We start from the raw sequence: 14,143 nt of genomic DNA on the forward strand, positions 1-14,143 counted from the left end.
TTCTGATAAGAAATTGTTGTACCAAAATTATTAACACCTTACTACAAACTTTTGTGTTACTGCTTCAAATATAGTGAAGAAATTATTCAACATGACACGAGCGTGGGACAAAGAAAAAATCTGAGTCCCCGACGGGAATCGAACCCATGGCCTCCCAGAATACCGGTTGGGCGCTCTAACCAACTGAGCTACGAGAGACTCGTTGTGAGCTTAGGCCATTTACTAGGTTGATATGTGACACGCGTCCTGCAAACTGCTAGGATCAGCAATGTCGAAATCATCAAATGTGTAGTAAATAATAAAGATGGTAAATTTCAAGCTCGGTGATAAATAGTGAAGAAATTATTCAACATGACACGAGCGTGGGACAAAGAAAAAATCTGAGTCCCCGACGGGAATCGAATCCATGGCCTCCCAGAATACCGGTTGGGCGCTCTAACCAACTGAGCTACGAGAGACTACGAGAGACTTCGACATTGCTGATCCTAGCAGTTTGCAGGACGCGTGTCACATATCAACCTAGTAAATGGCCTAAGCTCACAACGAGTCTCTCGTAGCTCAGTTGGTTAGAGCGCCCAACCGGTATTCTGGGAGGCCATGGGTTCGATTCCCGTCGGGGACTCAGATTTTTTTCTTTGTCCCACGCTCGTGTCATGTTGAATAATTTCTTCACTATTTATCACCGAGCTTGAAATTTACCATCTTTATTATTTACTGCTTCAAATATCTTATCAAAAGAAATCTTTTCTAACACCAAACATCGAAAACAAATTTCGAAGTTCCACTGAATTCCACTGAATGGCTTGAAGACGATTTTACAAAACGGCCACACGTGAAATTTTGCCTATAGCTTGTGAATTTTGAAATTCATTTACTTAGACTCAGATAAGAAATTGTTGTTGGTGTTATCACGAATAATTACTTACATCTTTACCCTTCATTAAGGGTAGGAAATAATGCAAGAGGATTTAAATTATTCTGGTAGTCGATTTTTGTCCAACGTAAATAAATATTACTCGACTTCCTGGTGGATTCCTCCTTAAACATTTCAAAGAAGCGCACTTATGTAACTTATTTCCTGGACAGAATAGCGGAAATTTTTTACCTGAATATTTTGCTCAACCCTCAGTTTAATCCTGAGCCCCAGCAGCGAACCAGGACAGCAACATGGAAAACAACATCCCTCACCCATCCTGGAGGATACGTCAAACAACAGAAAAACTGGGCAAAAAATTCCCATGCACACTGCAAACAAAAACAATTTTATAGCCAATATCCATTATAATTTCTTAAACTCTCGAAAAACACACCTTTGCTAAACTTAAGTTGGCAAACTCATGTTAGCAAACTCGAGTTGGTGTGTGTGAACAACACAACAACAATTGGCAAACAAGTTGGCAAACTGTTGGCGAGAATCAAGTTTTATTTGTCGCCAACAGTTGGCCAACTTGTTTGCCGTTGTTGCTTTCACACACACCAACTTGAGTTGGCCATTAGTTTGTCGTGTGAAAACCACTTAAAAGGGCAGTATCAAAGGATATTTTAGGAAGCTTTGGGAGCTAAAATTATGACTAAATAGCTACGCTCATTCACAAGATGCGCCTAGAACAACAACAAGATGAAGATATTAAATGAATCATTCAAACGAGAGCAAAAGTGTAATTACTTTTTAACGATTTATCAAAGACACATGGGCAGAGTTTGAAAACGTCTCCCAGACGTTTTCAATTTTTGATTGAAATTTGATGCCTGTATAACACATGATAACACCTGTTTGTTATACAGTCAACTCTCACTATAACTATGTCCGTAATAGTGAAAGTCCGTAGTAACGGGAGTTATTTTCGGTAATTCTTATTCATTCTTGTTCCCAGAACATAACATTTTCTTGGGTTGCCTGTACTACATACTCACAAGAGCCACAGTCCTCAAAACAGCCGCACAGTCCAGAGCTCCAGTTTTGCGTGGCTTTCTGTACCACTACCGCTTGTTGATTGACCACTACTGTGGTGTTTGTGGTCTGTTGGTAGGCTGGCTGCTGAGTAATCACAGGCGCAACGCCAGGGTAATGGCCAGTTGGGTACCCTGGTTGATACCCGGGCGGCGGGTAAGGGTGAACGGCTGGTTGCTGTGGGAGGTAGGGTTGATCTGCTGGCTGCTGTGGGGGGTAGGGTTGATCTGCTGGTTGCTGTGACGGGTATTCTACTGGTGGCATGGGTACCGGTTTGGAGTCCATGGCTTTACAGTTTCTGCAAGGAAATAGGTTAAATGAGCTACGTCAAGGACAACGCATCTTGTAAAAATTGGCAAGTTTTTTCAAGTTCGTAATCCGTCTTAATCTTTGTCAGTCGAAACCATCCTTGGTTATTTTCTCGTGTTTGTTACTCCTTTGCTGTTTTTCTATGTCAAACAACTATTATTTCAAGGTTTTCTTCAATTTGAAAGTAATCAGAAAACTGACTTAAAATACCGTGACATTGCTCCTTTAATCAAAGTAGAAGGCCAAACAGATTTTTGCGTCTTGCCTGAATGCGTACCGCCATATACACAAATGTTTCGACAAATTTGGAATGTTTAGCCTAGAAATTTTTTCTCGAAAACGTAGCCGTTTTAATGCTTTTTATATTTTCCTTTCTATTAAGTAGAAAATTAAAATTCAGGTATGTTTTCAGTACTAATTCAGTAATATAAAAGGTTTAATAAGGTTACGTACAATTTAAACGGATTTGCTGTATATGTTTTTGCTGGTTATATCCAATATTATTAATCAAAATCTCTTCGAGATACCGACTTTTTTGCATGAAGTATGAGTCGAAGGTTTATCCTGTGCATTGTTCTTCGAACTTATCATTACAGTTGCTTTGTAGTTTAGTTTAACAATTTCTTATCTCTGCGGAGGAAATGCAGCCATATAATTTTGTCAAAAATGGCTTGTCCGCGCCGGGTATTTATACACATATTCCTCAACATTACACAAATAACCAGTGCAAATTTCACCGAGATCTGACAATTCTATACTTTAAAATTGCAAGGACCTTTCGAGGCAGTCAATTACGGCAGCGAAATTAGAAAATGAAACAGCAAAATATGCGTTCGACGCTTTGTTTTTGCGACGCCATATTTGAATTGTTATAGGTAGACCGCTGTTCAATTTGTTCAAGGCCGTATCGTTACGATTGCTCCACGAAAAAGCACGAAAAAAAATAGAGAAAACGGTCGGAGAAAACATTGCGCATATAATTGCGGCGTAAACAAATCGATACACTCAAGCTGCGTTTTGTCTAGGCTCTGCGAGGGTCGGATATCAGTACATATCAAGACAGCTTCTTCGTGGGCTTAAGAAGGATTAAACAAAAGCCATATATACAGTGAATGCTTTCGAATTATATTTGAAGATGAAATACGAAAGAATTTTGCTGTCTTTGACTGAAATTCCACTCGAACTGCGTAGATACGATCGCATGTTGTAAAGCCGATTCATGCAACATTGCTGTCAACGCGAGGTCACGTCCCTAACGACCTAGGCTGATGACGAAATAGAATGGCGCTTGTAGCGACCAAATTTGGCCTAATTTTTAACCGCTCCTAAGCTAAAAGAAGCCCCCATCTCTTGCATTTGTTTCAACTTCAATAATATCTTTGAAAAGAGCGAGTTTTTTTGGTATGGTTTATTTTTGACGTTTGTAATTTTTAAACGATGTAAGTGCTAGTGATTATTTATTCGTGTTTAGCGTTAGTTATGCAATCCATTGTTTGTGCGACGCTTTTTATAGATCGCATTTTAGACACACGTGCGTTGAGATAAGAAAGCTGACATGTCACTTTTAAAATTGTTATATAACGTTTGTAAATGTGACAAGTCACGTTTTTTCCACGAGATAGCAAGTGATCACCCACAGCGGAAAGTAATCCCTTGAGAAATTAAAACAGTCCCTTGAGAAATTAAAAAAGTCCCTTGAGAGTTAACAAGAATGTCCAAATTTTGCCCAACATAACTGCTATTCTCCTACTTTCGCTTGTAAACAAGCAAAAAAGTCGAAAAAACTAGCAATGGTATATTGCAATTCCTGCGTTTTGATTGGTTAACAGGCAATGGTATATGAGCTCATATACCATTGACCACAAATATGGTAACCGAAACGCGTCAACAAAAACGGAGCTTAATATTGGAATTCCTTGGGCGGTTCTAATAAAACAATTATTCCACTCGCGCTTGTTGGATATGAGATCGTTATAGCCAACTCGGCACTATGCGCCTTGTTGGCTATCTACCATCTCATTTCCAACGCGCGCTAGTGGAATAATTGTTAAATATACCCCATCTAAAATTGGGGAATAGGCCGATTGATATTCCCCAGTTTACGAATTTTCTGATTTATGTTTGCACGTTCAGTGTTCAGCCCGAGTGAATTGTTACTAACATAGAACTATACATTTTGAACACACCAACAGTATTTTGAACGCCTAAAGAATTATTTTAAAGTTTAAAAGCTTTGAGAGAAGGTTTCCCGATTTAAGCGGCCTTGTGTAAAAATATTTGAAGGATAATAAAAACAATAGCCTCAACTTGGCTTCAAAATTATGCACGGATATTTGTCCTTGTACATTATCTGTTCCTCGAAGCTCACCGTTTTCCTCGTGCTTCGCTCTAGGAGCAAATAATGTCCGCGGACAAATATCCGTGCATATTTTCGCGCCAGATAGAGGCTTTTGGTTGGTTTTATCCGATGCTATTCTAATAGTTGATTCGTCATATTTTTGCTTTCTGAAGGTTTCACTCGTTTTAACTGATTGTCTCCGAAGATTTGGTTCTTCATATCCGATGTTTTCCGAAGATTTGTTGGACAGGCGATGTTCGCCCGTTATTGTTTTAACTTGGACATAAAGAATATCCAGTGTCCTCAACAAAATGTTTGTCTTATCCGAAATATCTGGCTGTTTTAAAACAAGCAGCTGTTTTAGTGAGATATACAACGTCGGTGAAAAAATCCTTTCAATGCGGGTACAGTGGAACCACGATATAACGATCTTCGATATAACGATGAATATTCTATGTCCCGGCAAAAGTTACAGGACCCCTTGCAGTAAAATGTATGGAATAGTAAAATGTAATGCGCCAGCTCAATCGAATTCTTTAAACGATTTGATAACTGAGCTCGAAATATACGCAGCGGCTACAAAACTTAAAAACGAGCGGTCGTGTTTGAGAGAGTTGTCCGTGACTCGTCACCAGTCGAGCTTGTATGTCGGAATTGTCAGACGAGACACGTCTGTAATGTTATTTGAGAACATGATCTTCTAAAGAGAATTTCACCCAACACGTTAACAGCGGTTTTTCATATCTGCAGTAAATAAGGGAGGTAGTTATGCATCACTCAACTATGATTTTGTTAAAAAAAAACTTAACACATCACCTCAGTGACTAAGAAGGTAGCACACTGAATTGAGTCATCCTGCCACGTTCTTTATACGTGATCTGCTAAGAAGAATTCCCCCAACACATTGAAAACGGTTTATCAGATCTGCAGTGACTTAGGGAGGTAGCTAGTTAATGGCATCTTAGCAAACTATAAATTTTGTTAAAAACGCACATCACCTCAGTGATAAAGAAGGAGTGTACGGATGAGTCAGCCTCGTGACTCCAAATATGTCGTGAACTTGCTACCAGGCTGACCTCAGCAAGCTCAAATTTTATCACTCACGCTAGCTAGCTCTCTCCTCCGCAGAGGCCTAGTGAGCGAAGGCGAAAAACACGGGGGAAAGAAGGGGAAAAACACAGTGTCCCCCGCGCGCTTTCGTTTCGTTCTCTCCAGGCTCCGCGCGCTTACTTTTCACCTCTCCCCATTTCCCAGCCGACGAAAAGAGGCTCTGCGGAGGAGAGAGGCAGCTAGTGTGACGTTATCCTTTATGTTTAATGTCTCTCTTTTACTTCCGGCTCGAATCTCTGCGCGCTTACTCCGTGATCTTCCATCTCACTAGTTGGGCTATGTTTACAGTTTTTGTAGTACATTTTCTATGTTGGATGACCTTCCCCTGCCCAGAGCAATTTCTCTACTGCTAGCTTGGTGAATCTTGTATGTCCCTACTGCCGGATCTCCGACGACTCAAGTTTTTTTGCGTTACTCGCAGAATCTGTACCATCTGGAGTACTGCGTTTAGTTGGAGTACTTATCTTATGTTGGAGTACCTTTTTCCTCTTATTGCCGGGCGCGTTCGAGCTGCGCGATTTTTAACCCATTGCTTAGAACATCGTGGACAATAACAAGCCAGTTCCAGTCTATTTGCATATGATGTCTACGTGCTTGTTCCACTGACCGCGCAATTAACCGTTTACGTCGGCGTAGCGGAACGCTTCCCCACTAACTAACTGCATTAGTGTAGTGTACAAACACTACACTAATAACAAATCTAACAAATTTCCTTTTTCGGACAAAATAAAAAAATGAAATGATCAAATCCAGCTTAAACCAGTTAATGCCTGTTTAAAATCTGAAATTATTTAATACGGTTCTAAGATCGGACACTTTGCCTCAAACATGGTGTAATGGCCTTATCACACCATTTTTTAAAAGTTGGACTATAAGATCCCTCAAATTACCGTGGAATCTGTGTTTCTAGTTTTCTTGGAAAATTATTTTGTTAAATTCTCAACCGATCAATCAAAGACTTCTTGAAAACGTAGTCACTTGAAATACTTCATAAATCTCAAATTGGGTTTAAAATATAATCCAAACTCCCATTACTACGACTACTACCACGCGAAACACTATTATAACATCTTATGAATTCCACTGACTTCTTTGTAAACATTCAGCTAATTCCATTTAACTCGGCATGTTTTGAATTGAGAGACAATCTCGTTACAATGATCACCACTTCGAATAGTTAAAATGAACAATTATTGTTAGTAATTCTATTATTTTGTTTTTGTTATGTTATTTTCACTCCTTCACACGAAGGGAGGAGTGAAACACGATCGCCCCAATTAAGAACGACTGCGCGGGAGGCTACTAGATATCTTAGTTAATGAAATTCCTATGTAGTCATGCAAATAAAGTGTTGTTGACAGAAAGCTACAGAACCCCGATATAACGATATTCCTGACATAACGCGCGAGAATTTAGCAGACCGAACGTATGCAAGACACTGAATTTAATACAATAACATAACAGTAAAGGGGTTATCTCTAACGTTTCTGACAACAGCTTAATACGATGATATACGAAAATGATACTGTAGTATTTCAAGTCACTTTATCCAGTAAAAAAAATATGTTAAGTTTACCCCGATATAACGATATTTTCGGTTATTTTACGGACATATCGTTATATCGCTGATATCTAGGTTCCATTGTATTAGAAATGACACCCCGGGCCGTTTTGAACATAACAACCAGAGATACCAACGTAAAAAAAGCCAAAGTAAATAGATGTTTCTTTGCACGCTTATACATGGCGTCCAACCAAAATGACACATAGCTGATTCTGATTGTTACAAAACAAAAAATTAACCGTTGATCAGCAAAACAACAACAATTGTGAAAGCCGTCGAGTTTCTGTAGGTTGTTTCGAGGACGGAATTGTCTACTATATTAGCGCCAGCAGACTGACGCGCATGTAGTGAGCATGCTTTGCTGAGATCCAGTGACGATTTATATAGTCTAAATATGCGAGAAAACAGCAGAAACAGAATGAATTCTTAAAGAGCCAGTGACATACCTACCCGTGTGCGTATAGCGCTTCTATTCAGTCCACCTTGAGTAATTTACGAACTGAAGCTGTTTCCAAGAATTCGAAGGAATGCCTGTCTGAGAAAACTGATCCCGACAGAACGAGAAAGAGAAAAAGGTCAAGCAACAGGAACAAGCCGGAAGCTAAGATGTCACATATTTTGAAAAGGTGACTTCCTGCATTAGACCTTCTCGCATGGCTATTACAGTAGTGCGTGACATTCTCAGACAACTTTATACGTTACCCTTTGATACATAACATACTAATATGGCTTGTTAGTAGAAACTCAGCCATGTTCTTTTGAAATCCGCGAATCTGATTGGTTCTACCATTGTTTTAATAGCCCTGACGGAAAAATTGTTTAACAACATTTTAGAGAACAATGACAGTAGGCTGAGGAATTTACTGCCCCCACGGGAGTCTTAGTAGTTATAACCTCAGAAAGTCACGCCAGTTTAACCCTGTTTTTAAGACTAATAGATTTAGAAATAGTTTTATAGTCTCTAATGTACTTAAGTTTGGATTTTAATCACTCTTGTATAGTTCTTTAAATATTTTTCATTTTATCGTTAGTTTTTATCGCTTTATAAATTTGTAAATATGACATAATTCAACCTTTTAGGTTGCGAAGTTGTATTAACAAACTATCTATCTATTAACCCACTTGAAGATGGTTTTCCATGTTCTATATAAGGACATAACACACGCTTGAGGTCAAGAAAAACGTTCGGTTCGCAGTTAAGTTTTCAAGTTCGCCACTAAATTCGATTTAAAAAGAATAAAAGTGAAGTGCCTAGAGTCCGGCTTGTTTTGTTAAATAATTTTCAATCAATTTCGCGCGGAACACGGCAAAATGGTGGCTACAAAACCTCCAAAGAAATGCAAAAGCTTTCAGCGATTCATCTGTCGCCTTCTTTGGCACTGTCTCACTTCATTTAAGCAAGTAGACAGTTTCTGATAAAATCTTCCTGTAACAAAGATACAAAAGAATAAAGGCAAAGCCGTTGAGCGCAATTCGGCAAACAAGTCGCACATCCGGGATACACGGCCGTTCTATAATTTTTTGGAACGTTCTATTTAACAATTAGAATACAAGCCCGAGTTTTCTATGAGCAAATAGTCAACGAGGCGCAGCCGAGTTGACTATCGCTCATAGAAAACGAGGGCGAGTAGTCTAATTGTTTTAGTAGAAACTCTAAAGGATTTCAGTCCAAAACCTACAATATTGTGCACTTTTAAGACAAAAATCAAGAAAATTTACCGCTTAAAGAGCTACGCGAGCGCGCGACTGTTTTCTATCGGCGAATAGAAATCAGTAGAAGAACCAATCAGATTCGCGGATTTCCAATAGAACACAGCTGAGTTTCTACTAAAAGAAATTAATCCACGTCCAAACGTCCTTTTTACGAGAAAAGCGTTCAATTGGTTGCTTGTAAAGCAAAGGAAAGCTGATAGGCTATAGAGCAAGCATATCATCGAAGCAAGCAGAAAGAAATTATAGCTTCATAACCTAGTCTGCGAACAGTCTCTCTCAGATTGAAGAAATTATTCAACATGACATGAGCGTGGGACAAAGAAAAAAATCTGAGTCCCCGACGGGAATCGAACCCATGGCCTCCCATGGATGTTACAGCAAGGCGCCCAAAAGTGTGACCACTTTTATTTATTCACATCTCGTGCAGATTTAATCCAATCAGAAGTCAACTGCAAGCTATCCACGGCTTTTGATTGGATTAAATCTGCACGAAAGAATGTGAATAAATTAAATGTGGTCACACTTTTGGGCGCCTTGCTGTATCTCTCAGAGTTTGCTCTAAGTTCGTTAATCCAGTGAAGTCCCTGAACTCTCTCTTTTCCGCGCGCACTTTATAGGGGTTGAACCAATATCAATTAAGGACGATGTTACCCTGGAAGGGTTGTGCAATTTCACTCGTAACAAATCTGCGAGTAAACTTAAAAAACATCTAGGGTGTTACACTTTGCAACGTTTTAAAAAAAGTCTCGCAGCTTTGTAGTGATCCTCGTCGTAACATAAGCTCTGTTTCGCATTGCGCTGGCTAGCACAACATCTTTGCGCAACGTGTTGTTTACGTGGCAGGCTACACAATGAAATTTCTCATGCTAATTGGCCTGCAAAAATGACGAAACAAGCGCCTTCCCCTATATAGGAGTTGAACCCAAACGCGAGCAATCTCGTTCCTAGAGCCCACGTTCCCCTTGACCAGCGGTCGGGAAACTCAAGGGTTTTTCATAGATGTTATTTTTTGTCTTGGTAAGTTTTTTTCCTTAAATAAATGAACGAATACGTGAAAGGTAAGATGAATATAAATGTTTAATTTTACCTTGCATGCGTCATAGAATTGTGCATGTTGCGCTCAACTTCAAGTTGTGTTTAATGTAGGTTTCTGATTACACGCTTTCTTTTTAAAGGTTTTGAAGATCATCATCCTTTCAGACGATCTATAGTCTGGCTGCACTGTCCCGCTATTTGTGCGCCAGCTGACACGAATGCATTAGCGTAGCATTCTTTGAGAAAAATTGACCAGCCTTTTGTGCAGCGAGTTGCATGGTCAGGATTGTCATGACTTGCAGATACAAAACATGAGAGCCCTGAGGCTTATTTGCTAACGTTTGGGAGAAATCTGTCGTCGGGTTTTAAAGTGATGACATTTTTTTTGTAAAAACTCAGATTTTGAAAATATGTTCATATCTCAAAAGATTTTACTCCGACAGGAGCCAAAACGAATGGCATTTTCTTTAAATTCGAACATTTTTCTATTTACGAGGAAAAAATTCGAAGAAATCACTGAAATATTTCCTACCAAACAGAGCGACTCAAAAATGCAACCATTACGTAAATAAATAGGTTCGGGCCACCTTGGAAGTGATGCCGTCATGACGTCATCGCTTTAAAAACGACCGCAAACACATTAAGAATATCTAATTTCTAACGCACATCATGGGCATCTTGAGTCAGTAATAGGCCATTTCCGAGTTACCCTTTGCCTCTGTTTCAAAACGAGTCTAGGTGCGAAACCATTCAAATAAAACTGAGTTTGATTTGCATAAAAATTGACCTGCAGGTGAAACTCATTTTCATATGAATGGTTTCGCACGTAGACTCGTTTTTGAAACAGAGACAGAGAGGGTATATAAACTCGAAAATGGCCTATTGGAGTCACCAACTAATGAACTAAACTAAACATCGATCCTTTATGGCATTTAGATGGCAGCCTTGTTAGAAATCCCTCATAATCCCAAGAAGCCAAGTAAAGAAATTTTCAGTGAATTCTTTATGCCAGAAGACACAATCGATCAGCCATGTGATGTTATTTTGGTGGTCGAACTTGGCAAACAGTTCAAAGCTCACAGACAAGTTCTTTCAGAAGCGAGTCCTTTCTTCGAAAAGCTGCTGAACAGCGACATGAAAGAGGCTAAAGAAGGAGTTGTTCGGCTGGAGATGTTTTCCCAGTCTGTTATGGGAAATACACTGGAGTTTATTTACACCGGTAATGTTGGAATATTGACTGAAGACAATGCCCGAGACCTGATCGTAATGGCCGATTATTTGTTTCTTCAGGACCTGAAAACTCTCGCTGAGAGGAGTTTTACTACAGACGTTGAATATTTCCAATTGTTTCTCAACTTACTTACTTTTCCGAAAGATATCAATGCGACGAGCTTTTTTCCAAGACTCGAAAATTCATCCTTGCAAATTTCAGTGCCGTATACGCAGCCAACCGAATAAAGGTTTTGAATATGTCGAACAGAGAAATTGAAATGTTTATTTCAAGCGACGAAATAAATGTAAATGCGGAGGAAGTTGTTTTTAATGTCATTTTATCGTGGATTGACCACGACAGAAGCAAGCGAAAGAAATATTTTGCCGAGTTGTTTCGTCACGTTCGACTGGTTTATGTATCGCGTGACTTTCTATGCAAGGATATCGTGACAAATGATCTCGTGAGAGACAGTGAAGGCTGTTTAGATCTTGTGGATGACGCGGTGAAGTTGATTGAGTCTAAAGACTTTAGTAATCTATCTGTTACACCTAGAAAGTCACTTGAGACATCTGTTATAGTAGTCTTTTACCAGGGTCATAATATTGTTTGTTATTTTCTTGAAGAGGATAGGTGGTGTTGTTTAGGTCATGATTATCACAATATACGACAAATTGGCCTGCCTTCTTGCTGTTCCTGGCAAAGCCAATTTGTCTTTTGTCGTGGTAAATTGTATGGAATCCTGGAATCACCGCCTTTGAATCGACAATCCTGGGATGAACGAGAGTCATTCGAACGTCGGCTAGTGAGTTTTAATCCATACTCTAACAGCTGGACAGTGTTACCATACAAAGAAGACAGGTTTTTGCAGCAAATATTTGCTACAAATGAAGATGAACTGTACGCTTTGGTATCTGAACCATGTAAGTACCATGGATTATGTCGGCAACCGGGCATGCATAACCCTTTCGACACAGAGGTCTGTCGCAAGGAAAAACATGTTTCTTTCATCACGAAGTACAAACCTGAATCAAACTCATGGGAAGACATATCATCATTCGATCATTTGGGTTTTAGACGCCATCTTTGCATTGTAACCAGAGGGAATGTTATCTATTTTATTGGAGGCCGTATAGAATGGTGGTTAATCAGTTCTGACAGCGTACGCGATTCCCAGACCCTGACTGATGTTGACAGATACGACCTAAGCAAAGACCAATGGAGCAAAGTAGCTAACATTCATGAAGCCGGCTGGTACATGTATTCATTGGGAGCTGCGGTGAACGAAAATATCTTCTTTGCTTATACAACTGAACAAGGAGGTTGTCATTGCGAAGTGAATCAAGTACGATGAAACAACAAATGAGTGGCAGGTTATTGCAAGTCCGAATGGCAGAGTTATTAAACTCTTGGCTGTTGATGGTAAGCTGTATGCTGTGTGCAGTGTGACGCAAATCGCAGGAAGCATTTCCAATAATCTTAAAGTTGAATGTTATGGCCCTGACAAGAATGAATGGGACCTGAAAACTGAAACGACTATCCCTGGCAGGAGAGGTTTAACAAACAGTTGTTCAATGAGAATTTTCAAAGAATTTCTCCCCGACCATCAACTGGAAAGCTTCATTCAACGTAGTTCGTGTGATAGTAGGTCCAGAAAGGATTCGTCCTCTGGCAAATGGAAATGCTTCAATCATGTGATCCAATGTCACGTGACATAAAAGCAAATCAATCGTCCAATCAACAACCAAATTCCGAGACTACATTCTTATTGAACTCTGTATTGAATAAGATGGTGATCGTTATTAGGAACAATGGGGTATTAAGTAAGCATGAAATATTATTATTACTATTATTATTATTATGTTTATTATTATTATTATTATTATTATTATTATTATTATTATTAATTAAATACGTTACGTGACCAGAAATCAAGTTTGACTCAACAAAAAATTGTCGCGTAGAACACAAATCAAAGTACTCCCGTGCAGTTAGAAAACAACAGCACAAAGTGTAATCGGAAGAGACATTATATTCAAAGAAACTTGTCATTTGTTGGCTGATTAGGTCTTTTATAGATCCTGCGTACACTAGCAGCATTTTGTTCGCGGCCCAGTGCAGTTTATTCTTTTATATTCAAAGAGTTCTATTAGGTTTAGTAGACAGAATTTTCATTTTTTTTTTAATACACAGGGCCTGTGAACAAGACACCGTTTCGACCTTAAGCTTGTCCGCGTGTATCGGATGTCACGCTACAATATAACGCAACAACTGTTGGAAACAACAACGGGAAATCTAAAACAAAAAAATGAAAAAAAAATAAATAAAATATTACTGTTGTTCATTTTAGTCTGGGAGCAAATGTAAGAAAATGTTTATTAGCATGTTTGTGACTTTATCTTCCATACTAACATTAATTTAACTTTCACGTTAGACCCTCACAAAGTCAACGCTAATTTATGCAATCAATAACATTGCGTCTTATGCCAAAACATGTCAGCTACAGTTGGATAACAGTCATGCAAATCTTGTCAGCTACGGCTATTTACGTTAATTTTTTGACACATTTCCAGGATATTATTTAGGACCCCTTGTGAAACATCTCTTCCGCATGCATTGCGTGCCATTTATTTGATATTCGACCCAGCACGATTTCAAAACAAGTGATATCTTGGACGTCACAGCGCTTATAAGCTTAACTAGAACGGTAAAATGCTCTACTCGAATCGATTCGAAACTCTCTTCGCGAAAGAACGAATTTTTGTATGTCAAAGCACACATCTGTTTAACATTTGTTAATCCTACGACACTTTGTATGGATCTCGCCAACACTGCCTAACCTTTTCGAACCTTTATTATGACTGGTTAAGACCTTCCTGGAGACGTCATCGCTTCTGCTGATGCGCCCTTGGC

General features: G+C 39.1%; 1 protein-coding gene and 1 pseudogene across 2 annotated transcripts in view; one reads left to right on the forward strand and one right to left on the reverse strand.

Annotated features, from left to right (window-relative positions):
• The window catches only part of LOC144632335 (cornifelin homolog), an 8,465-nt gene extending 593 nt beyond the window's left edge, over positions 1-7,872 (reverse strand). The window contains exons 1-3 of one of the 2 annotated variants that reach the window (XM_078490963.1): positions 7,719-7,872; positions 1,915-2,249; positions 1,106-1,245 (exon numbers count right to left, since the gene is read on the reverse strand). In XM_078490963.1, coding sequence (XP_078347089.1) covers positions 1,106-1,245; positions 1,915-2,236 — 462 coding nt within the window. In that variant the 5' untranslated portion in view covers positions 2,237-2,249; positions 7,719-7,872. The remainder of the gene's footprint in view (positions 1-1,105; positions 1,246-1,914; positions 2,250-7,718) is intronic. The other variant, XM_078490964.1, reaches the window with a different exon arrangement.
• A 2,957-nt stretch (positions 7,873-10,829) lies between these two features.
• LOC144632274 (kelch-like protein 2) lies at positions 10,830-13,498 on the forward strand (annotated as a pseudogene).
• The last annotated feature ends 645 nt before the right edge of the window (positions 13,499-14,143 follow it).

The sequence above is a fragment of the Oculina patagonica genome, chromosome 12, assembly GCF_052425735.1.
Source record: "Oculina patagonica isolate OP01 chromosome 12, crgOcupat, whole genome shotgun sequence".
Taxonomy (NCBI): domain Eukaryota; kingdom Metazoa; phylum Cnidaria; class Anthozoa; order Scleractinia; family Oculinidae; genus Oculina; species Oculina patagonica.